General features: G+C 40.1%; 1 protein-coding gene across 5 annotated transcripts in view; it reads right to left on the bottom strand.

Moving 5' to 3' along the window:
• Positions 1-21052, bottom strand: part of EPS15 (epidermal growth factor receptor pathway substrate 15) — a 52488-nt gene extending 31436 nt beyond the window's left edge. For 2 of the 5 annotated variants that reach the window (XM_087733262.1, XM_087733268.1), the window contains exons 1-12: positions 20876-21047; positions 13437-13478; positions 12049-12263; positions 8243-8332; positions 7855-7902; positions 6771-6866; positions 6290-6355; positions 5710-5835; positions 5182-5241; positions 3337-3537; positions 1606-1751; positions 549-708 (exon numbers count right to left, since the gene is read on the bottom strand). In XM_087733262.1, the coding sequence (XP_087589388.1) occupies positions 549-708; positions 1606-1751; positions 3337-3537; positions 5182-5241; positions 5710-5835; positions 6290-6355; positions 6771-6866; positions 7855-7902; positions 8243-8332; positions 12049-12144 (1089 nt within the window). In that variant the 5' untranslated portion in view covers positions 12145-12263; positions 13437-13478; positions 20876-21047. Of the gene's footprint in view, positions 1-548; positions 709-1605; positions 1752-3336; positions 3538-5181; positions 5242-5709; positions 5836-6289; positions 6356-6770; positions 6867-7854; positions 7903-8242; positions 8333-12048; positions 12264-13436; positions 13479-20875 lie in introns of all 5 variants that reach the window. The other 3 variants (XM_087733264.1, XM_087733267.1, XM_087733263.1) reach the window with 3 other exon arrangements.
• Between the last annotated feature and the right edge of the window lie 5381 nt (positions 21053-26433).

Here is a 26433-nt window from a genome sequence, read left to right as displayed (position 1 = left end):
GTGACGACCTCTACCATTCTGATAAATACAACTTGAACTGCTGTTGGATTAAGATAGATGGCAATCAACAGACTATGAAGACATTCAAACTATCTGTGAAGTATAAAATGGAGGACCATTTACTTTTAAAACTTTAAATATATAGTTCTAAACTTTATTTAGTTCACACTGTTTCCAGACTTCTTAAAGAAATATAAAAAAGGTAATTGTGAACACATTAGGAGAAAAACATTGAACTTGTGCATGTTATTTCAAATGCAAACTAAAATTTCTTTAGACAGGTAGTAGAAAGACTATTCTTTCAAAAGAGAAAATAATGCTTTCTCAACATAAGATCTCTCCGCTTGGTTGGCAGGCGTAATAAATGACAGCTTCATTTTGAAACATGAATGGAACAGTGTTTTGTTAATTCTTTGCACTTAGGACTTGCTTTCTTCCCGACATGATAAATTTAAGGTATGCCAGTACTTGAGGTGTTTCTTGCGTAGCCTTTGAAACTAACATTCTTTGTTTGAGATTTATACTGAAAATGCCAAACCCATCCTTACCTTCTGTAAGCTGACACCCCTGTCTGAAGGTGGAATCATCTCTGGAGTCAGAGCCTGAGGTGGATCAATGCCTTTTGTTAACTTCTGATTAATTAAATAGAAAGCCAAAGCAAACTGTTCCTTTGAAAGCTTTCCACAGTCCTTTGTGTCACAGAGAGCCCTGTACAGAGATGCACATGAAATAAATCAAGTCCTCATTTCTGCAAGTACAGCCTTGTTTGTTGTGCTTGCTGTCATTTAAAAATGTGACAATTGCTAGCGTGTATCTCCTCTTCTAAAAAAAATGCAATATAGAAGTAAGGCATGGTAATAAATAGAAAACATTGCTCAAACATGCACAACCACTTTCTCTTTGCAGGCTAAGGTCCACAGCTCCGTTACATAAGTTCTGATCTGGTGAAAGGCAGACTCAGGGCCATGAGTCACTAACACCACCTGAGTATCTGTAACTGAAGTTCCTTCTAAATTAAAGAACTTTTCACAGCCAACACAAGTTTATCTAATTTCCCTAAATTTCCTAAATTAGAGGTTATGTTAACCATACCTTGAAAAAAAGAAGTTTTTCCTATCGGAGTGCCCTGGAATAGCTTATAGTGGGGAAAGAATTAGAAAAGCAGGGGGTGTCACTACGAGCTCTAACAAAAGACAAACAAGTTGCAGAATTAAATGCGGCAGTCTCACATGCTAAGAATTTTATATAGATAATTCTCATTACCAGTATAGGGAAAGTATCCGTGTTTAGATACACAGCAACACTATGATGTCTTAAATACAGGGATTTAGCTGCAGTATTTGTTTGTAACAATCTGCATTCAGGCACTTTAATTCCTCCCCTAGGAGATGATGCACAGCATAAACCTGTTTTCCCCCCATTTCTGTCCAAAAGTAGAAGCAAGCTACCACTGCTTATACAGAGGCCATGCTATTATATACAAAAAAACCCAAGTTTCACTTCCCAGAAATGTCAGCATAGCACTTTTCATGAAAAGTGCTAGGAAGGAGCGAGAACCATGCTATCGTCTAAACAGCTGCCATGGAAAAAAAAAAAAATCCCTACCAGATATGTGCAAGAAGAGCAGAAGGCAGTCCTGTCTTCAAGAATAGCTCTCTGGCTTCCACACCTGACACAAATCCGTCCATGTCCTTGTCAGTTTTCACAAAGATCTCATCATACTTGATTTTGTCTGCAGGCGATACAACCCACTGAAGGGGGGTGGGAATGGAAGGGGGAGGGAAATAAAAAACAAAAACAAAAACCACAATACTAAGATATAGGCCATTCTGTTTTCAGATAGTTACTTTCAGAGTTACATAATTCAAGGACTACAGCACAGATTTAAAAAGTGATATAGGTGCTTAGTTCACGAACCAGTTTTATCCTCCAAAATAAAGATGCACAGAGATCCATAAGCAACTCCAAAAGCAGAAGCAAAGTATTCACATCAGTGAAGCACCAAGGCTGACTGATACTGATGTAAATACTCTTTGCCTATGTATTAAAAGTATCCCCTAGAGCCCAGATCGCCTCCCAGCATGGGGTTGTACCCTCATCACTGTGCTCAGTCACAGTCCTGCTTACTGTCTAGCTCCATTGATTTTATTCCTCTTTACACAGCTGGAGAGCTTTAGCTGGAGGGACTGAAGAACTGCTCAAACTCAGACTGTTAATAGTTAGCACATTCCAAATTGTAGAATTTGCCTCTGATCAAGGTAAAGACAGGAATTACAGCCACTTCTCTTACTTCAACAATTTTTCCAAACACTAAGCGCCTATAAAGGTGGGGTTTTTTTTGAGTGAAAACGCCTTCAGGTGCATGCTTGTGGACACTAATTAATTTCAGCGTACAAGGACACTGAGATGAATCCCAAATGGTGCTGTACACAAAACATACACTGAAACACTCATCTAGAACAGCTCTGCTTTGTAATGCACACAGCAAGACTTACCAAGTAAACTGACAGATGAAAACCTTGGCACCTCCAGAATTCAGATGCCAGTTTCTTACTGATTACCCCAATATGGGCACCCAAATGTCCAAGCAGTATCTTATGCATGAAGTACTACAGTTCTTACCTTAGATCCCCTTCTCAATTTTTTCTTATTTTGAATAGAACAAGTGATAATCTACTTGGAAAGACATTTTCCCAAATTCTGCATTCTAAAATGATGAGGATTAAATAAGATGCTTGGGGGGGTGGAAGGCATCAAGTTTCTTAATAATTACATTCAACACAAATGCCAAATCTCATGTGTTTAGGTGGATATGCCAGACCTTTTTTTCTCCTTTTCCTATTGCTTGCATCTCTCTATTCCATTTTCATTAATGTCTTCTTCAAATTGCAGGCATGCACACACATATAACTGCACATACATGCCTGCCACAATTTGTTTTATGAACTTGTCCATATTCAAATCAGTCTTCAACCAGAAGATTTACGTTCTGCAGATGTATACCTGGACTACATTTTTACACTGTTTTCTTAACATTCTGACCTTTGGGTTGAGCTTGATGCCTTGAAATCATTTATTTTAAAAATATCTTCAAAACGTTCACTAAATAATATTCTTTTATCCAACTGTTTATATCTGAAGACCTCTAGAAAGAGTAGAGGATAAATTTCATACCTCTCCACCTAGTCCTCCCATCAGCCTCCTCAAATTCATCAACCAATCAACAGGGCAAGAAGGAAACTAAAAAACTCTGTCGAGACTCTTCATACAGGCAGTCTCCAAAGCACAGCATTAAGAGCACAAATCTTCTAACCCCAAGTAACTTCACAACTGTACCTGTGTCAATGGTGTTTTGGCAGCTAAAATGCCTACAGGTTGCAAGGACTGATGAGACTCTTTGGTAGATGTTGAAGATGGAATTAATGGCATTGCTCCTGGAACACTAATAGGTTTTCTCTTGGATGGTGGCACCAAAGTTGCAGGCAAGGACATTGGCACTGGTTCTTTCTCCAAAGCACAGTACACCAAAAACATGGCCTGAACAAGAAAACAAGGTGTGTGGATGCAAATATATAAGTGTGTGTATATGTGTATATATATATATATATATATAAGGTAAAGAATTAGTTAAGAAATAACTTTGTAGCATTTTTTCATTATGTTTCTCCTTTACAAGCCCCCTTAACTGAATTGCAGCTTATTGCCTTCTGAGCTGTGTTTATCATTACTACTTTCTTTTGGGGTTCAGTGCTTAGCAAATGGAGTTCAGTATCTTTCAGAACATTAAAATGATTCTCCTAAACATTACCAGTCTTGTACCACCACTTGTGGAATTTTATTTGAGAGAACACTTTAAACACTTAATTTTAATGTATTCACTGTTTTTGAAGAAGCCACTCCACTTAGCGACTATTCTTTTGTTGTGCTTGTACGTTTTAGGAATTTTATGACTGTTGTTCAAGACAGAACTGCATCTTAAATAAATGCTATAATACTTTACAGATTATCGATTTATCTCCAACATTTGCCTGGAGTATATCAATCCTCTGATCTCAAAGCTAAAAGTCTGAAGAATTACAGCATAAACACAGGAAATCAAGTATGGTAACAGTTAACTACTAGGGTCTTAAAGGCACTGGTTTCAGAAGAAACTGAAGCTTATAGGTGCCTGAAGACAACTAGAACAGTATTTAAGAAAGCAATTTTTACACTTTAATCCTTTCTCAAAAATACACATGACAGCAGAAAAAGGTAAATTCATCATATTTACATTACAAAAAAAAAAAAAAAGCAGGGTTTTGACGTTGTCCATAACGTCAATTTGTGGCAATTAAACAGGTATTTTTAACTTTCTTTTTATTTTTCAATTTTGACTCTGAAACGATGAGCAATAGTTTAGTTTGTAGAAATTAAAATTAAAGGCTGGCTTTAGTCCCACCTGAGGACACAAAGGTCGCATTACTTTTTCAAGATTCTTGCAATGCAGAACGCAGTTAAGATATTTTGTTAGCTTTTCCAAACCTTTAAACTTAGGTTTGACATTTCTCTGTGTAAAATGAAACCCTCTCCTCCAGAGTGAACGTGTAAGTCCTTCCTCTCCAATTCACTTACATGCAAAAACAAGCTGAAAGTTTTGAGAAAAAGTTGATGCATGGTTACTATCGCATTCAAAACTTGAAGTGTCTTCAAAAGCAAAAGCCTCCTATTCTCTTCTCCCTTGCCATCTCTTGGGGGAAGTGAAACGTATTTAGTGCTTCTTACATTATTTCGTCAGTCCTGGCATTAATAGTGTTAAAATTCTAACTTGCTATGAACTTTTGAAGAATTTATACATAATTTCTTTAAAATTTTCCTCAAAGGTACCTTGAGGCATTCAAGTACTATAAACACTGAAGGTTAAGGTAAAACTTATTCAGTGAAATCACCCCGTGTCTCATGGGACAGCAGATCTCAGGTTTAAGTTTTTAAAGGCTCATTTAGCCCACAAAGGAAGTTACTGCTGTTTAATGAGAGACATTCAATAAACTGACAGAAACATTAACTAGTACTAAAACTTGATTAAGGTCTCTGAATAAAGCCAATAAATGAACCACACGAACAGTCAAAAATTAACACACAATGCATCTATTTTAAACGTCTGCCATTAGGCTTTCAAAATCCCAAGAGGCAGAAGATACTTACAACTGCAAATTCATCTCGATCCAACATTCCATCACGGTCAATATCACTCAATTCCCACACCTACCAATAAAAAGCAGAATATAGGGATGTTTGCCTAAACTGCAGTAGTTTCCTATTTAAAACCTCATTAAAAACAAATGTGAGAACAGCCTCACTCCACCATATCCTAAATTCTATTAAGATTAACAGCATTAGTTTTCAGTGGGCAACATACATTCTAAAGAAGAGAGATTCTTAAGTTGGAGACAGAGTGCACTAATGGCACCCTGCCCTAAATCAAGTGTGAAAGAGTACACATAACTGATACACCGTGGTAAGAGGCAATCTATCAAAATATCAAAGGAATGATTTTTTTTTTTTTTTTTTTTTTTTTTTACAGTTTAACAGTTACACATGTGTGGCCACTCCGTAAGATAGTATTTAATAGTTAGGCTTATTACTACAATCTTCAATTTGAAAAACAGATATTGCTGAGTGTAGCACAGTTGTTATTTGTGAATTAACAATTAAGTAGAAAGATATTCTTACTCGTCCTAAGATATCCACTGGCAGTTTTGAGTTAAGGAGTACAGGTTTCACCTTATCACCTGACAACAATCCATTGACAGGATTTAAGCTGTCAAAAATCGCATCATACTTGGCCTTGTCTTCTGGCTGCAGGGGCAGAAGTAAAATATTACATATGGACATAGTCACACTACAGGCTAAGAAGCAGTAGTTCTTTCAAAAGTATTAACTTTTTTTTTTTTAACTTACAAACACACAGATTGCAGTTCCTGATGTTTAAAAGAAAATATGAAAAAGATATTATTTCTAAGTCAGCTAGAGACTCATCCAAAACCCAGTGAGATTTATTCTTCAATTATTTTCATGGCTTCAGGCAACTATTCCCAATAAATCAAATTTCTAAACACAAAAGAGATTTCCCAAGGGACAAGCATTTTTATCAGATTAGGTCTACTAGCCCACTTACAGATTTTACATGAATGGTAATTTATCAGACTTTATAAACTATAGCTACCAGTAGCATTACATTTTTCTCAGACAGACTTATGCTTTCTTGCAAACCAGATGATAGTTCTAGGTAATAGCTTGATCTTTAGTTTACCTTAACAGCCCATGGTACATCACTCGATGCTGTTCCACTGAGTAGCAAAGGACTACTAGTATCAGTCTAAAGAAAAACAGGAAAAAAAACCCCACATTAAAAGAGAAATGGTTCTGACCTTGCAAAAACACTCCCTTATTTGAGAAGGTGCTCCTTCTCAAAGCCAGAACTGCATTTTTGTCACTCGTACCTTTGTTAAGGATACCAAAATTTACACTATGAAATTTAAAATGTTTCTTCCATTAAGGACAACACTAACAGAATAAATACCATATATATTCAAATTATACAGAATTTTATATTCAAATCCCCACTAGAACACATAGCACCTTATTCTTATTCCACATTGCTTGATTTTCCCCATTGCCCTACAACGTTGCTTTCAGATGTGTTTGGTATTGACACCAAACCTTCCTAATTGTTCACATAAAAGCAGTTCTTATTAATGAGTTGATATGTTCAATTAAAAAAGAAATCTTACAAATCTTGGTGGAGGAACAGGCAAATTAAGACTACTCAGGGAAACATCCAATCCATTCTGTGCACATGCTACAAGTCGTAAAGCCACAAAAAATTCCTACAGGAAAAATGAAATTGTAAAGGATTTATTATATCAAAATACTCAAATTTCAGCAGAATTATGAGCTTTTCTAATATCGCTATATATACAAAGGGTTGTAAATGACTTCAAAGGGGGCCACAAAGTGACAGAAAGCAGCAGTCAGCAACTGCTGAATTCCTCCAGTGAGGCAAAGTTTGTAACTACTAGCTCCAAGCATTTAGTAGCTTCCTGGCTAGAGTAGTCAGTTCTCACCACTCAGTTGTTCTATGGCAGAGCAGTGAAAACTTAAAGTAGCAATTAAAGCTGTTTATCTCTGAGGAACTGAGCTGATCCCAAAGGTGGCAGTTGATAGAGGAGGAGAAAAGAAAGGTACAGCACGTGAGAAAAATTAACCAAAAGGCAAAGTCTGAAAAAAAAAAATTTGTTTGGTAGATGCTACAAGCTTCTCCTTTTCCTACCATGGGACAAAGCAGCTAGTTCTCCACAGGCCATTATTGAAGTAACTATACTTCAAACCAAACAGAAACAGCACCACTGATCTGCAAGTCTGACTGCCATACTGCTCATCACTACAACTTTGGAAGAACAGTTCCAAACAGAATGTGCTAATGTCAAGTCCACCAAAACTACATAAAAAAGAATTTTGAAGATTTTACTAGAATTTTAAATTTCTGCGTTGTTTCCTCCAAGATTAAGAGGAAAAGTCACCTTTGTAGTAAATACAGTACATTAACCCTTAAATTATTTATCAGTATATTGTATGGCACAGCCACGCAGCAGCTCATTTTATGACTTGAAGAAAAAATGATGAGGTAGCTGAAGGCTACCTGCTTAGTTTATTGTAGCTTACACTGAAGTGGGAAGTACATACCTAGTTCCAATTAGAAAAATCTGAAAAAAAATCAGAAAAACTGCTTTCCTGAACCAGAAATCTTAACTTCTATCTTATTTCAAGGCTTGCTAATGGTTAGAGTAACCTCATACATCATATAAATAATCATACCTGTTTGCTCAGGATACCTTTGCCATCAGTGTCAGCTAAGTCCCAAATCTAAAACATAAAAATAGTAGACATTAAGTGTTCCACAGCACTGAAGAAGCTCGCAAGTTCTCACTCCATTTAACAATGCATTCTTGGATGAAAGTTCAGGTCTTAACTTTCATGATAGCACTTATTTGTGGTGACAAGTTTAAATATTCTTTTAATTTCCACCACAAACTACATACATAGTAGAATAATCAAGGATACTGAAGTTGGAAACTATCAGATAGCACAACTGAAAACACATTAGGAAAGATCACGTATCCTGTAGTACCACTAAGTATTTTAATTTATGCAGGATACTAACTGAAGCAAGAGACAGGATAATGAAATAATTGTCATTAAATACCTTTCCAAGTACCAAATCTGTCAAACCAGACTTTTTCAAGAAAACAGCTGCATCGGAAGCTAATACTCTTCCAGCATTAGCAGAATCAACCTGGGAAGAGAAAAAAAGTCTCATGACAAACTAGCTTTTGAATGGATGGAATCTCTTTACACAGGCTCTCAAAAAGCTAGCAAAGAAGAATGCTCAAGTTAACATGGTCACTTTGAGAACAATCTTAAGGCTTTTTTTAAAAATAACTCCCTTGCATTAAAAATCACGTTACATCAGAAGTAAGACATTTTGAACTAGTTGCTCTAGATTTAATATTAATAGGCAGGCTTTGGAAATTGATATCTTAAACTAACACTGTCGAATTTAAGATATATTATACATATCTATCTAGGCATCTCTCACACTCTAATATGTTTTACAACGTTCCAGAAAAATACACTATTAATCCCCATCTGTCAGTAGGCAACCAAGACACAGCGAGAACAAGAATTTTGCCTAGATGACCCAGTCTGGGGCAGAAGCAAGGAAGTTAACCCAGGTCTCCCAAGTCACAAGCCAGCACCCCAACACAAGCTTACTCTTACAGGTTACCAATGAAGATTTAGATTAATTCCACTTAAAAACTGAGGAAAAAGCACCAATACACATGCAAGCAATGAAATTTCCACTGCTGTCAGTTTCTAACCATTTATTTTGCCCGGATTTCAATGTCTCCAGCAGAAAGTTTTAAGTACAGACAAAAGGCCAAAGAATTTCTCAATTTATGTAGTAGACAGGGAAGCTTGTTCACATTGGGCCATCATCGGAACCTATCTAATTAGCCCTTTGTAATCACGAGATTTTCTTCTTGATGCCTGCAAAACAGTTGATTTGTAAGGACAGAGAAGTCCCAGAGTTTGATTACATTTAATTGTCCAGCTCTCAGCTCATTACTGTTATCGTCTGAAAAAGAAGGCTCTGCTTGAAGATACTTTTACCACCCTAGAAGAGGAAAATGCTTATTGCCTAAAGTGAAACTTATTTACACAACGAAGAAGTTGGTAATAGTTGTGGCAGATTATCAAGCAGCATGCATTTCTCCCTGGATCAATAGGGAGATAATTAAAACAGATTGTTATTCAAGCTCCTGAACAAAAACAGTGCCTCAGCTACACCTTCAGGTGGAAGAAGCAAGCAGTAAAAGTTAAGTCACATACACGAGGACAAGGAAAATAGAGGAAAAGCTGCGAGTCTTTGAGAGCCTAAAACAAGAGGATGCCTAAAAAGGGCACAGTATGGAGAAGAGGAATAAGGGTATCTTCAGCCAATTCAAACTGTCAGGCTAACTACATCAGGCAGGTAGCTGTACAGGTTCTACAAGATCTAGAGATCAAATAATATATTACATTTTATAGATGAAAATTATGTAACTATCTTCAAAACCAGAGTCTTCCCATCCATGATCAGCTGAGACACTCTGAAACTCCAAAGAATCTGAGACATGATAAACATTTCAAAGGGCAGGAAAGAGGCAACAGAGTTCACTTACTTTCCACACTTGCTGGAGAGAAAGAGACAGAGAACAGAAACTGAAATTGTACAGATAAATGAGCATGCACGGGAAACTGAAGTACATGCACAGAAAGAATAACTTGGTGCTAGCACTGGATTTCCCAGTACCCCCTTTTGAAGATCAATGCTTTTTGTGCACTTGCTGAACACCGAGTCATCATGGCTGTCTTTGAAATAGCCTGAGAACGCCTAGTAAAAACTAGCGCTTCAGATAGAACAGCAAGGTTGGGAATATACAGCAAAACACTTGATGATGATGACACATTGCATCATTTACAGTCTCACAGCTTTGTGTTTAAACAAAGACTACATTCAATATTTCGTTTGGAACATAAGACCAACCTTGCAGGTTCACAGGTGCAGCGCACACAAGGTATTCAAAGCAAATAGCTCCCAAAGAAGGGCTTACAACTACCTAGTGAGACTGTGGAGAATTTATCGTTTGGAAGGCATGCTGCAGCAGATGAAGGTTGTCTGTGGACACTTCTGCTTCTAAAAGTGAAGAAAAAGCTCTGAAAGCAATCCCAAAAGCATCATTTAATACGAAAGTAAAAACAACTTTTGTTTTCAACATAACTAGTATGATTTTAATTAGGAGAGGTTGTTTCCTATAATTGAGGATTCCCTGATCAGGGTAATAAAACTACAAACACTGCAGCCTTATAGTTAGCCTGCTCCTCAGATTTTTAAAATATCTAATTCAGTCTGTATGGGAGAGCTGTTCATATTATAGGCAAAAAGTTGACAAGACACCGCATCAAATTCCCTTTCCCATTAGTGGAGTTGACCTCGCATATAAGCACAGTAATCTTGGCATCCACTCAGAAAACTTCCAGCCTATGACTTTTCTACTCTTTCGGGAAAGTCACAAAGCAACACAGTATCAGCTGTGCGGTTTTTCTGTTCTTGTTTTTTTATTTCCTCACTTCCAACCCAGAGGAAGGTGACTAAGGGATTTAAGCAGGATTCTTATTTAACCCAATATGGATACAGTTTATTTTTGTGCAACTAAGTCCCTAAATTTTAGTAACTTTTTTTTTAAGGGCTGATTTCAATTTCTTTACAAATTACTGAGTCTTGCATGCTGGGATGGGGGTATTTACTAAGCATTAAAATAGTGCAGAAAACTGGCTTATGTTTGACTATTGCACTCAAGATCACTGGTGTTTGCCAGTTATACACAAGCTTGGTAGAGGTTTTTCTCTGATGTGCAAAAAGCAGTTTCCATAGCTGTATCGGCCAACAACCCTCTGGTTGCAACTTGGTTTTTGTAGAGCCAGAAATTACTAAAAGTTAAAAACATACATCTGATGTCATTACGTCACAAGGTAACAGTGAGAAGTACTTCAACTCACGATTCATCAAGAATTCATCAGCAGCTCAGGCATATTGCTTACCTGCTACGCTGCATCACACGATTAAGTAATTTCCTATTACTTTATCACACGTATTTATATTTATCCTTTAACCTCACCCTGTTTTGAGAGTCAGTCTAGAAAAGGTTCATCAGAAAAACTTTTCTTTGAAAGAAAAGCGTCCCCATTGAAAGGTTAAGATTTCAATTGCATTCTAAATACAAAGCCCGGGATTATGCAAGATGAATTACTTTAAGTTTGTGACAGAACTGGAAGTGTACTAAGCACCAGAGCTATGTCAGGTGATGAATTTGTTCTCAAGTTGCATAAGAAGAAGGAAGCGCTTCTGGTATGAAAAAATAAAAACATGCTCTACTAGCACCATAGGACACAGTGGGAAATGTCTTTCTAACATTTCTATTCTGAAAGTTGACATCTCCTTATATCAGGAAAGGAAGGAAAAAGTTATGTGGTGCAACTGAAAGTCTTCAGACCCAGCACCTTCGAAAGCTACTCTTTAGGACAAATGCTTTCAGAAGAGAGTTCGGCTGAGAAAGTCAGAAAATTAATTCTCTGGAAAACAAATCCGTTGGCACAACTTCACTAATATCACATTTAAAGAATCCCCATTCCTGTATACTACTGAGACTGCTGGACAACAAAGAGTGCCCCAGTTTCACTAGGCTATATATTCCAACGGATGCAAGATATTAAGCGACTTAGGAACAAGTATCACATCTGTCCTTAAATTAAGTTTCTTTACCCAACTTTTTGCTTCACACTTCAGCGGTCAAGCAATTGCAACCAGGAGGAAGAGACAGACAATCACGTGGCAAAGATGATACATGACGGTGATAGCCAGCGGTACTGAGCTAGGAAGCCTAACGCACAAAAAAATCAGTTCCTTGCCTTTTCTTGTGACCTTATGATGATCACCGTAATATGGGATTCTCCTAAGGCTTTTAATCCAACGCCTAGAGATAGATACATAGTGGATTTGTCCATCAGATTGAAGGAAAACTTTGTGAGGGTGATACTATCTCCTTCGACCTTCAAGAGCCATCTGAACTTAGATCGAGGTAAACTCTCTCTTCTTATTTAGCAATTTCAAAACTGCTACTCTCCTGTAGTGGAGAAAAACCCTTGTTAAAGTAGAATAGAAAGCTCAAACTCTCCCGGCATCGTAGGCTGATACCCTCTAAATGCTGTTTTACATGCTTAATAACAGGACTAATCCTCTAAGCACAATCCAAAAATAGAGCATGGATAGAAATCATGGTCTTCTCTCTTCCCCAGCAGATAAGCTTACATTCTGATGTTGACACCCAAAAGAAATTCCTAAATAAAGACGTCATATACACTGTATCCTGTCTTAGGACAAACAGACAGGAACATTACCAGTTGCAGAAAGGAGAAGAAACTTCCTATAAGGTTGGTTTTTACGTGGTTCATCAATTACTCATCAGGTCTTTATATTTGGGGGGGGGGGGGGGGGAATCTATTTTTAATTGTTTTATACAATGAGTCATTTAGTTTACATATCCTTAAAAGTTGTCACATATCTATGTTTGTACAATAACATATATTACGCACATGATACAAAATATTGCTATAATAGAGCAGCTGAAACAGCTATTTTTCAAAAAAAGCTGTTATTTGTAGGAATTAATACAGCTTATTTTTGCTGGGCCTTAATATAAAAGACAGGTGATATAAAAATAAAATATAATAACAAACTGTATTTATATATTATATTTTGCTTTTACATTATAAAGTAAAAAGATTTGTATCTGTTGAGTGTAGCTGCAAGAACTACATGCATTCTTTGAACATTCAGTGGCCTTCCATCCAAATGTCACTCCTTACAGTATCCTGTGAGAACCTCTGGGGATACTCAGAGAGACATAAGTCTTACATAATGCTAACTGCACTACAAACACAAGCAATTCAGCTGCACTTGTAAAAAGGAACAAAGAACTTATCAGTACAGTGTTTCGCAAGAATTTACTCCATTTCAAGAGCTAACAATCTGTTATAACTGTAAAGTGATGTATGTCATACATACCTGGCAGTTCCCTAGCAAATTAAGTAAGTCATGTTACAACCAATATTAAATTTATACTGGTACAGCACACACCTAAGTGTTAATTACTACAAAAATATATTTTAAAGCAGAATAATTTTCCTTGAACTTTTATTGTTTACACACTGCTGGCCATGCTGAAGTTCATAGCAAAAGAATATTCTTTCTTCTAAATACAAAATAATGTTTGTTCTCTCAACAAGAACATACATACCTGACGATAGAATTTCTCATACACAGGATTTGCACTTGATAGCTGTAAAAGAGAGAGAGAGACAAAATTAACCCCAAAGACCCATATTTCAATTCCCCTCTCCCTGGATAAATAAAAACATAAAACACTTTTTACTGGTCTTCAAAGAACCATTAAGCATTTATATAATTCTATTTATTCCGCAAAATGACGACAGCTCTTCATGCTGTAAATTTTAGAAGACTAACTTCTTGTTTTGAAGTCAGTGATACTAACCACTATCAGATTACTATCAGACAGGTCACCAGCTTAGGCAGTATGAAACAAGAATTCTTAAGCAAGATCATCCATAGGCAAAAGAAGAAACACACAACGATACAGGTTAGGAAGTTCTCTCTAATGAGCACAAAGCAATATCATTTTATTTTGTTATCCACAGCATCATCCTTTAGAATTTAGTGTCATATGCAACTCGTCCGTAAAATTTTCAGATATCCAAATTAACTCCCAGATTCACAACTAAATCCACAGCAATGGTATCAAATTAAGAGAGAGTAATATTTTAACTTAGTTTTTTGTAACTTGAATCCTTGCCGGAGATAACTTCTGCCTTAATTCCACTGCCATCTACCAGACATTCAGTGCTCACCTAAACTTAGGTGACAAAGCAGCTTCTTTGGAAAAGGCCCTTTCTTTATGAATTTATTTTTAAACCATTCTTAGAAACTGTAAAAAAGCCCAAGGCCTGAAACCATGCAAAACCTAGTATCTTGGCCTATTCCAGATACCCCTGCTCAAGAGATTCACAAGAAATGCATTCTTAGGGTTACTTCTCTTCCCTGATGTAAAAACAGGCACAAAATCAGATACCTTTTTCATGAAGTACATGTTGCCTAAGCCAAAGATTGTGTGCATGACTGGGTGCGTTTATGCAGAGAACAAACTTAAAATTATCGCAATGTGTTGCCCTCGCAAACCCAGCTGGAACAACTGAGCATAATACAGGTTAATTACACAATACATACTGAAAAACCCCAAACCATAACTTTGAATATCATCCAAAAACAGAATTCTCCCCCTTAAGAGGAATATGATCTTAAAACCCAAGATTTACAGACCTTTGTACAAACTGAACCCAACAAGGTAGCTTCTTCGGCTTTAAAATTTAGAAGTTTGCATTGAAATATGGAAACCAACAGTATTCTAGATGTTGTCAATCATATAGTTGTAGAAAACACTTTACTACAGCGCATATAAATGGTGACAGCTTAAATAAAACCATATACATTTTCCTACAGCAACAGCTAATACCATTGTTCTTTTGGCTAAGCACTTAGATGTTCACAGGTGCCGATTATCAAAGAATATTAAAAAGGGATGTTTCGTAGAAATCAGGGGTTTAGTGGGATCCTGTTCAACTACAGAAAGCATGCAGTATCACCAGAACATCCTGAAAGATAAATTCTAGAGAACAGCTAGAAATAACAGGAGAACTTTCATTCAGACCTTTACATCTGCTTATTCAGCAAGTACACTACCCCAGAGACACTCTGTTTCCTCCAAGAGCCACATGGCTTTTCTGATTCTCTAGGTGTTTTGGGTTTGTTGGTTGGTTTGTTTTTGGTTTTTTTTTTTTTGGGGGGGGGGGGGGGGCCAGGAAGGGGTGCTGGTGAGTGTTTGTTTGTTTGTTGGGGGAGGTGGGGGTGGGAAATACCTCTCACATGGCCAGACATTAAAAATTACATATGCTGGGAAACCATCATTGGTATTCACTGCAATACCTCCATTTATATAGCTTAACCTTGCTCTGACTTTGCTGTGGTACCCAAAGACTTTTATTATTTCAGCCATCAACTAAGCAGGCATTTACACATCCCTTAAAATAGCCTGATGAAATATACTCAAGTTTTGCCAGACCATTGACTACCATAACACCAATATAACAATCACTTTCAATCACTTTCCAGCATGCTCCAAAGCATACAATATTTTCTTAGCTAAACTTCAAATGCTGTACCTACCAACTCAGCTACACTTTGAATAGCAATCTAGAGGGGTAGTTCTCCTAAACATTCAAGTATTTTACTTACTAAGTATTACTTCATTATAATGTAAAAGTATAGGCACAAAATCAAATTAAAGCTATGAGCAGAAAACTAGAACAGAGTTGGCCAGCCCATACGCTAGCAGTATCAATTCTCATGCGTCATCCCTCTTGCCCAATATCACCCTTTCTTCAGCCAAATGTTTCACTATTACAGCCAAAGCGATCATTGTCACTCCTGGACAGGAAACATCGCGTTGAAGTCCTGCAATGAAAAAACACTAAGTGCAAAACAATCTTTTCATTCAGTACTTAGAGTACAAGCCAGTAATTCTTATTTATTTCATTAGTGTTTCCAATATTCATTTCAACATCAGTATCACTCCAGTAACTGGAATTTCCTGTGAAGCCAAACAGAATAATAGTAGTAAAAAAGTTTCCCAGGCTATTTTACTAGTAACAGACTTGTTTTTCCTTCAAAGTATACCCCACAATAAAACAACAAATACAAATATAGTCTAGGATATTCTTCTGGGACAAGAAGAAAAATACCGCTCAACATCTTTCAAAGTGCTGCTGCAGAATTTACCTGGCAAAATTCTTTTTATGGGATTTGTAACAACCAATTGCAGAGAGTGAATTCAACTTGTTTTCAACGCAAAAAAGAGGGAGGGAGAAAAGGTCAGATTCCACAGCATGCAAAAATAGAAATACATTATTATGATTCCATTTAGAAGTTTATCACTTCATAAGAATAATGTCTGTTCTAGTAATTACAACCTTTGTTACAAACCTATGAACTTTAGAATACTAACCTAGGAAATAAAAAAACACCTTCAGGGACACTCGTCTTTTTCATCTTCTGTTGTCAATCAAGCCTTTATATCCCCATGTTTTCATCCCTCTGGCACATTCACATTTAGGTGTAATAAGATACTACTACCAGTCTGTCTACCCCATCCATCCACAACCTTCCTTCACAGTAAAAGGTTTAAAAAACAAATAAAAAAGCTGTCCATTGAGAAAAACAAAAATAACTTTCTCCTCCAACCCAAATGAGATAGAAGGGGAGAAACAAGCTATTCTATCTTTATTAAAATCCAAAATACCATATTCTATCATGATGCAAAGCTCTAGGATTCATTTTAAGAGTTTCCAGGCCAAACAACACAATCTGGTCGTAAACGTTCTTTGCGTAGTCAGCCAGTCAAAAAGCAGGTAAGTTTAAGGCAAGCTGGTTTTCTTACAATGTCCTTTCCAAACAATAATCCACTTGTATCTCTTTTTTCCCCTATTGCCTTACTGTCTGAAGCGTTTCATGGTAAAGCTTTCTACTGCCTTCCATTATATAACTAAGCACATCTCCTACAGCAATAACAAAAGGTAAGAAAATATTTACTACAAAGCTATATACAAATATTACTAAGTACTTCGAAATTCAGCACTTTCATTCCCATTGAACAGCTGAAGCATGCACAAAAACTCTGCCATCTTCTCTTTGCATAGATGTCTGTCACTGCATAATTAAGAATGGTTTGATTTAGTTTTCAAATCGCTACAGGAAACCTCCACCGTCTTCTAATCAGTACTGAACAAAGCCTGTAAAACATGCAAGAGTAGCTCCACTGCCTTTTTAGATGCAGCTACTCTCTAACATGGTTGATGCAATATCAATCAAAAAAATTAAGTTCTATCTGCGTTAGGAGCAGTCAGCCTCCTCTATACACAAGTTTAAACAGACACATGCATACGCAGATTTCCTCATCTTTCATGGAGGACAGAAAGAGGCATAACAGATCTCTCACTCCAGTAAAAAGACCAAACCAAGACCTTAAGTTTAGCATTTTGTTGATCCCTTAAAAAAAAAAAAAAAAATCAGAAGTTTGCCAGAGACCTCAAAAGCTTTGGCTCTACATTATATATAACATATATATTACTATGAGAGTGTCATTCATATTCTAAGTATTTACATCCTATGTATTGCAGTAACAAGACGTTAATCCTGGTAATGCATGCATTAGACAGGTATCTATCTAGCTTAGCCTCAGCTGTAATATTTAATGCTTCCCTTCAACAACAAAGCACAACATTCTGGACTCCGTGACACAATACTAAAGTTTAAACTGAGACTTGCAACTAATTAGGATACAAATTGATGTTACTTGACCTTAAGGCGACTACCACATTTTTCACAAAAAACGTTTCATGACATCAGGAAGACCAACACAAAAAGTTGTCTTCCTATTCTCCCTGAATATTTCTTTACAGCCCTTCCCTGAACTGTGAGCTTTCCTCTCAACAAGCACTGCCTCACAGGCAGTTTTTCAGAATAAACCACAAGTTCAATTTTCAAGAGCAACAAGAAGTTTTTGAATGTCCGTATTACACCAGCTTTCAACTAACATATCTTCCCCACTCTCAACATGCATTTTCTGCATCTTCAGTTTTCTGTTCCTTCCTCCCTAAATTCCCTAAATTAAACAGGCCAGATAAGCAACCATCCTTGGAAGGTCAAAAATACAACTTCTCAGATTGGCTATGGCTTAATTTGAGTTTTCCAACAACAGGTGATAATTTGTGAGATAGGAACAGTTCCTTCTCATTGATGTTGCTAGCTTGTTTCTAAACTAAAGGCAACCACAACAAAACATTCACTTGGTAGAAGTTTCCTTAGAAGTTCCCTATTAAATTCACAGTTATGCTCGGACCATAACACTTGGTGAGCAAATGCAAGAGGCAACAAGATGTTGCAGAATGGGTTCAAAATGCGGAGATAAGAGATACTTCAGATTACTACTAAATTGGGGGGAGAAGGGGGCGATAATCACCTTCATTTTGCAACACTCTTTCAAGCATACTTGGTGTAATAAATTCCACTACAGCTACATGGCCCTGAAATATTTTTACTAAATCAGCCCACAGAATACAATTAGCACTAAAAAGTTTCCAATGACTTAAACAGAGCTTTGATATTCAAAGGATGCCCAGCCCTCTCAGACACTGCAGCTACAAAGTCACCTGAAATTACCCTAGTCTCATTTGGAAATACCCAGCTTCCTAGCCATGTTAAGTCACGGTCAAACCAAACAAGGGAAAGGGACAAGAAAATTCGACATAATTCTGAGCTTGACTGCAGGTTAACATGCCTCTTGTTCTCTGCATATGGTCTACAGCAGAAAGTACCTACCAATCTGCATACTTTTTATTGCTGGCGTTAGCAACTGATCTAAGTACAGCCAGCAACTGTACCCCCCACCCCCATACCATCATTTTCACTTCCTCATGCTCATCTGAACAGATTTAGAACACTTAATTTGTTATTGACTTTTCCTAACCCTGAAATTCCAGAAGTTAGAACCTACATTGAAGAAATTATCTTTAGGCTTGCTTGACTTTCTAAGATGATTCTTATGCAATGCAAGAAGAAAAAAACCAACCAAACAAAAGAAATCCCCACACAAATGGTCAACAACAGAAATAGCTTCCTCAATTTAACCACTGATGTAAGCTGTTGTCAAAATGGTTTTAAGGATACCGGCGATTTTTCTGCTTCTGTCAACATTATCACATTTGTATTTAGTCCCCCTGCCATGGGACCAAAAAAGTAAACAAATTCCACAATGAAAGGATTACACAGCCTGTAAGCAGTCATGTCTTCCTGTAGAACACACCAGAGCAGACGCTCCTCCTCTCTCCCCAAGTAAAGAGCCAGAATAGCCCATGCCTTCAGACCAACAGAATTAAGGCTGCTCGTCTGGGAAAACTTTTCTCCTCTTCAGTAAGGAGATGTTTTAAACTTTTTTCTTTTGCTTCAAGACTGTTGAAAAAGAGACACAGAAAAGGCTAACCTAACATTTTTTAATATTAAAGCAAGCTTTCACAGAAGGTAATATGCTTCATAACTATATATCTTCAGAACTTTAAAGACACATTTATTTTCTCCACACATTTGAAGTTCACCTTTTCACTGAACTATCCTCCTTTCTTTCCTTGAAATAGTTGAGGATTTTCTCAAAAGTCAACTAGGTAAGTGAGTAACTGCAAATGGAGTAGCCTTGCTACCACTTTTTAAGTTTACTTCTATGTGCTCAAGTGATTCATGCTTATTTACCAGCTTTACTTTCTGTAAATGTGACAATCGATTATCGGATTGAAGCATCTCAAGCAGGAAAGTGTGCACCGACAGGCCTGCATCAGGCTTATGTCAGGTAGGAATGCAAGTTTCTCATGTCACTGCTAAATGAAACAAAAAAAGTATCAAAAAGTGCAGTTTCTTAGCTATCAAATCTCTAGGGAATAAGAGGTAATCCCAACAGTATGAAGCAATTCTACTACCATCAGGGAAAAAAAATGCAAGCAACAAAGATTTAGGCAAAGTGAGATCACCTGAGCACCAAACGGTGCCAAAATTCTCCAAGTTTTAAGACCATCACCTGCAAAGCTCTTCATTATTAGGCACCTGTACAGGCAGTATGCAAAAATGGTGTCCCCACACCATGGGGTCCACAAAAAAAAAAAGGGGGGGGGGGTAAAGCGACTTGCAAGCAGTATCTTCGGAGTTGAGTTTCTGTTAAGAAATTCCTCTCTCCCTTCCAGGCTGACCTTGCGTACTGCCCGCCAGCACGCCGACCCTGTTGGCTCCGGAGGCTCCCCGCACCCTGCCCCTCCGCAGGCTGTCAGCTGCGGCGCCCCGGCAGCCGAGCCGGGCGGCGGGCCCGCCGGCGGCCCGCACGCTGACCTGACCCGCGGCTATCGCGTTTCCAGCCCTCACCGAACGCTCCCCTCGCCTCGGCGTTCACCACCTGCCTTCAAAGTCTACGGGGCGGGGTTTTTTGTTGTTTAAACCCGGCGCCCTGTGTCTTTACAGAAGACAAAAGACCAACCGCGATTACAGCCGCCGCAGCCCAGACCTCGGCGGGCTGCCGGGCGCGACCGCGGCGCTGCCCGCCCGGGGGGACGCCTGCGGCCGTGCCCCCGCCGCGCCCCGGCAGGCTGGGCTCCCCGCAGCCCCGGGCAGAGGCACCTGCAGCCGGGCGGGATCTCGCTTCACGCCAGCAGCGCCCCCGGGTCGCGGCCGGGGGCTGCCGCCCGCACCCTCCCACCCACCGACACACCCCTGCCCCCCGCCACCTGACAGCACCGGCGGCCGTTAGCGCGGCCGTTAGCGCGGCGGCGGGCACACAAAGCCGCGCCGCCAAGGGGCCCTCCGGGGAGCACCGAGCCACTCCCCAGCGGCGTCGAGGCGGCCCCGCCGCCCGCCTCAGCGCCGCGGGAGCGGGGCAGCCCCAGGCCCCGCTCCTGTCCCGCAGCCCCCACCCCCGGGAGGCGCCAGGCCTCGGAGCCCGCCGGCAGAGGGAGGCGAGCGGCGGGCAGGGGTGGGGAGCCCCCTCCCCGCGCGGCGGCCGGCGGGAGGTACCTGTGTCAGGGAGAGGTGGGCGGCCATGCTGCTTCCATCATGCACCGGCCGGGCCGCAGGAAGGACGCGCCGCGGCCCCGGCACTCACGGCCCAACTTCGGGAACTTCCCCAGCCGGCCCCGGCCAAAACCCGGCACCGGATCCCCGCCCGCTCGGCGGCCGGAGCCGGAGCCGCCTCCGCCAGCACACGGCAGCGGGAGCCGCAAGCAAAACCGGGCGCCGGAACCCACTCGCCGGAGCCGGAGCCTACTCGAGGCAGCTGCAGCAAAAACCCGGAGCCGGAGTTGATGGGCTGATATGGCGGCCCAAATCCCTGGGCCCAGTTCCTAGCCTTTCCCTCACCTTCTCTGCTGGCCATGCTTCTGCTGTAGATGCTTCAAGCATTTTGAACGGTTACAGTCCCCTAGTTTAGCCGTGACACAGGTGGGGGAAGTCCCAAAACAGGAGGCGCCTCAGGTCTGGGCTCGGTTGCAACAGAATTGGGTACGGGGCCCAGGAGGAAGCGGCACGTGAGCCCAGCAGGATTTGCTGGCCGACATGTCCTCTCCTGGCTCAGCAGCGGTGAGGGGCCGCCCCGCGCTCGGCCTCTTGCCTCTCTTCCCCCCCAGACCTCTCACAGGAAATTATACGCCTGCCCAGGCAACTGTTGGTTGTATACATCCATCTCCCCAACAGACTGTGCTCGGTGGAACAGTATGGGGAACAGTGGGTCTTCTGGGGGAGAAAAAGCAGAAGAAAGGGGACAAACAACCCTTATGACAGGAGAAACCGTGAGACAACAGAGACAGCAAGAGAAAGAGGAGCAAGCTGGAGTGGGAAGCCAGCTGCGCCACGTTCTCCTCATCTGTGAGGAGCAATTCTGTACAAACCGGCTGAAAGCGATATTGGTGTCACCACTTATTCTCCTGCTCCAGCTTCACCCGCAGAAATCTCCCTCTGCCACAACAGAGCCAGGGAACAGGAGAGCACGAACTGCTCCTGGACCTGCTCATACCCACGCACTGGCTATTTCAATTACTATTCTGAGCTCTTTGCACTACCGCATCGTACATCAGTCACCAAGGGCGGAGGGAAAACATTCCTATTTTTTTACTTTACTCCAAGATGGATTAGGCACAAATATAAACTTGAAATGCACATTCAGACTAGTAAGAGGAAATTACCTGGAGTCATACTTGATTATTGGAAAGGTTTCACAATGTGCTTTGTTTTCTTTCTCTGTTCTGAATTCTCTACCGGTCTGCATTTTTTTGTCTTCTTCAGCTCAGCTTCATGCTTGTGCTAATGCTCATGCCCCAGCTCTGCATCCTGTCATTCCTCAGCTGGCAGTCATTCTGAGCTGCTATTTCTCGTCATCTGCCATGAAACATGTGGGATCCCTCCTTCCCGCTTATTCTCTAATAAAGGTTTTATAGAAGCTCTGCTTCACTGACCTGTTTCTCAGTTATTGTTTCAGCAAGAAAAAGAAGATATGAAGGGGAAGAATATAAAAAGCAAACAGAATAGATATAAAAATATTCACACCATTCACATACTCACTATCGCACCTCTACTCCATTCATTTCCTCCTAAGTAAAATCCCTAGAAAATGGCACAGGCTATTATATTTCTAGGTTGATTTTTTTTTCTTTGATTAAAATTGGAATACTATCCCACAATATTTAATACCTGGAAATTAAACCAGAAGATTGTAAAACTACAGCTGTGTCTCCTGGGGCCAGCAGTATTTGAGCCCGTTAGTATGTGGGAGGGGTCCCCTCGGTAGAGATTTGGAGGGCCTGGGTGTCTATTAGCTGCCACGATCTCGCGTGGATGCCCTTTGCTCTGTCAGTTGTTTTCTCCTTCTCTGTCTCCCCTCCCTGGGTGAGGAGAACAGCTAGAGCTTGGCAGCAAACTGGTGGCCTCTCAGGACAGAGGTTACGCCCAGGCTGATGTCTTCTCATCGCAAACAGAAGGAAAATGCAAAACAGGGTATTGGGACCTGGCTCTGGAGTTAGAGCCTTGATGTTCAGAGCTGTTGCGAGCAGGATTTTGTGGGCAGGCTATCTGACTTAGCAGATGTGTTCTTGCTGCTGTTCCCTTTCTCTCTGCTGGGTTTTGCATCAAGTGTTTCCTATCTGGTCTGCAACCAGACCCACAGCTGCAGCGAGGCTACTGAAATAAGGGAGTTGAGTCAAGGAACACCCTTGCGCAGGTGCTTGCTTCTCCCAACAGAGTGCTTCATGCTGGGCGGCCTCACCCAGAGCATGCCTAAACGTCCTGTGTCCCCTCTGAGCAGGACGTGCTGTCCAGGAGGTATGTCTGCTCTGGCCGAACGACTGCCCCTGAGGGCCTGACCTTCCTGAAGCCTCTGGGTTAGAAAATAAACACAACAAAACTCACCATTTTATTCCTTCAAACTGTGAAGTGCGCAGCAGTCTGCTGATCCAGAGAGCCTTTTCATACTGCTGTTGAGCTCTCCTAAGCAGCAGCAGCAGACTACGAGTTGCACTTGCTGCTTAGGAACTAGCAGGCAGGGCCAGGTAGGTGGTTACGTACCTTCATGCCCTGGCCACGCACACAGCATGCTTGGCTCCTCTGAGAGGTGGACGGACTTTCAAAACACATGGTCATCGTGCATGACCACTCTGTCCACAGTCAGAGTGCAAGGATCGCTCAAGGTAACCACTGTGGCCTCTGCAAATTAAAATACTGATGAGTTCCATTCAATCGACGCTGGATTGGTGTGGTCACGTACATCTTTGCTGTTGTTGAGCATTCTGTGCCTCCCACAGACAAACATTGTCCTGGATGCCTCCAACCACCTGAGTTAACACAAGTAGCTCGGACGTCTCTATAATAATTACAGCAGCACTTGTCAGCCTGCTGACAATGAATTGTTGTACTGCAGGTTTGTATGAATCTAGAATGACAGCTCCCAGGAGGAAATAGCTATCTGCTTCTAAGCTGGAATCAAACTGTCACCTCCTGACATAGGGTCATAAAACTGGACTTCATACTTATTTTCTGTCAAGAGGAAAATTAGGGCTACTAAAATTTACCCAAAACCACTGGCAGGTTTGCAAAACAATGCCCTCCAACTACTTTCTTGGCTTAGCCACGAGCAGTTCACTAGGGCTTAGCTAGGGTGGAACACCTCCTGAAACCTGGAACTCAGGGACTTACTAAATGTACCTCCCCCCTTATGTGCTCCTCAGTGGAAACCCTGTTTTTCTGTCTCGCCCTTTCCTGACCCCATCAGTCTTGGCTTTTTGCAATATCTCCTGCACTGAGAATTGTGTAGATGTTAAAGGGGTGGTGGGATTGTGAGTGGGTTTTTGGGTTTTTGGGAAAGCTTGTTAAGAACATAAGCAAGTCAAAAGGTCAATGAACTAGGTAAAAACTTAACAGTTTCATTTTATATCTTCTCACATTCAACATGAATTCTCCTGCAGGAAATGTGTTTATCTGTAATCTGCTCTGTAATAACTGCTGTATGTTGATCTATTTGTTGTAAGGTTCTCTAGTACAGGACACTTGATACCAAAAGGACATGGAGAACAGTATTAGCATGCTATTATTTGTAAGCATAATGGGATTTTCTATGATTCTAAGTACCAACATTTTGGCAAATGGGTACCAGATCTCAGTGTTCTTTATTGTTTCTTTAAAAGTACAATGAACAAAGTTAAGTCTGCACTGGACAAACAAGTGACTCCTAATAAATCGAAACCAGCCAAATGGCTTGTGAAGAATGGGGCTTGCACCAGTGCAGCGACAATAGCAACAGCATAACCGCTTTGGTGCAAATCCCCATTGTAAGATACCGCGTAAGTGTATAAAGTGACCTGTTCTAGTACAGTTGACTTGAATTTGAAACCTGTGCTGCAGCAAGACAGCATAGAAGGGCCTTACACAAGTCAGAATCAGACGGTAATGACCTCTGTGTTTTATAAATCTCTCATGATCACCAAATATCTTTGTTAGTAAAGCTAGTAACATTTTAATCATATCCACTGGCCTCCCTGGAAATAACATCTTCAGTGTCCATCCCTTCCTTTATTATAACTTTGTTTACCTTATGGATCAGCACACAGGAAGCCCATTATTTTTCTTCCAAAACAACACGTAGGCATTTAGTATGACTTGTTCTGCTCGCTCTAGGAAAAGTATTATTACAACTCATGAACGCTCAGGAGGCTGACTAGAGGAATGACTCACTCCTGCCTCCTGCATACCTGAACGTGAAATGATGTACCCAGCTTTCTGGAATTTCAGTGCAAAGCAGATTAGTAGCTCCAGTATTACATATACAGAATTAAAGATCTAAACGTCAGAAGGATTAAATATTTTAAGTTTTACAGAACAAAAGTAACCGTATGCGTGAACACACAAAATCCTGGCAAAAAAAGAATTACTATTCTATGATCAAAGAACAAAATGTAAGGGAACCGGCTCACAGGTAAACAGAGACCATCTAATGTTGCACAGGTTTCAGAAAGCCAAGCAACAGCCGTGCTCCTGATACAAAACAGCATTTCCCCACAGTTTGATTATTCAGAGATCCCTCCTGAGAAATGAGGAAGATCATCATACAAAACTTTGATCACCTTTTGGACTGAAGGTCCCTTTTGTCAGAAATCTCAGAGGACTTTCCGGGACTAGTGACACAAGTTGTTTTAGGAAGTCACAGCTGCCGGCGTGCCTTTAACTAGAAATACACCCCAGGATATGCTTTATGTACTCTTCACGTTTTATGCAGCTGCAAGTTTTCTAGATGTAGGGTTACTGATAGGCCAGTATGTTTTAAGGCCACAAGAGACCATTACAATAATCTAGCCTGACCTTCTTCATCAGATCTTCCATAGAGATCTGTTAATTTTTTGCATAAAACCTGTGTGAGTCCTACAGTGTATCTTCTAGGAGGATGTCTGGTTACTAGAGTATGTACACTGATCATTATGAAAACCGCATAGGAATAATCTGCTAATTCCTCTTGTGCTGTGCTCTTGGCTCCTCGTGGTGGTTTGCAGACTTTCAAAGTTATAGCTGCCTTGAAAGTGTTTTATAGTGGGTTGTGGGATGATCAAATTTATACAAAACTGTAGCTGTATTAAAGAAGCACAAACTAGGATATTAAGGTGTCTTTGCATATTTCTTCATCTGAACAGTGTTTTCTGTTCAGATGTTCACAAATACTTGAATATATCTGAATTTAATTTCTTCATCTGGCAGTCTTATGTCACATAGAAATGGAGTACAGTATGGAATAATTGTACCTCTTTGTTTTTGTAAAATGATGTCATTTATATTGCAAATATTCAGAATCCCACAGGGCAAACCTATTTTTGAACTGTGAGAATTAGAAATAACAATCTTGAATTTTTATGAAGAGATTGGAGTGTTACAGTTGATAATAACCGGAATAAGGCTTGAGTGAATCTCTTCGAAACACTTAACGTTTGATGGAAGAGTTGGCAAGTTTAAAATGCAGCACTACAGACCCATCTACACCATTTTAAAACATACACAAATTATCTTTTCATTAAAACTGTAAGCATATTTTCTCCAACTAATTT

The sequence above is a fragment of the Nipponia nippon genome, unplaced genomic scaffold (genome assembly GCF_047370975.1).
Source record: "Nipponia nippon isolate SJK-2023a ecotype South Korea unplaced genomic scaffold, ASM4737097v1 scaffold_5, whole genome shotgun sequence".
Taxonomy (NCBI): Eukaryota; Metazoa; Chordata; class Aves; order Pelecaniformes; family Threskiornithidae; genus Nipponia; species Nipponia nippon.
The sequence above is the reverse complement of the archived record's forward strand: the minus strand, read 5'-3'. Positions and strand labels throughout refer to the sequence as shown.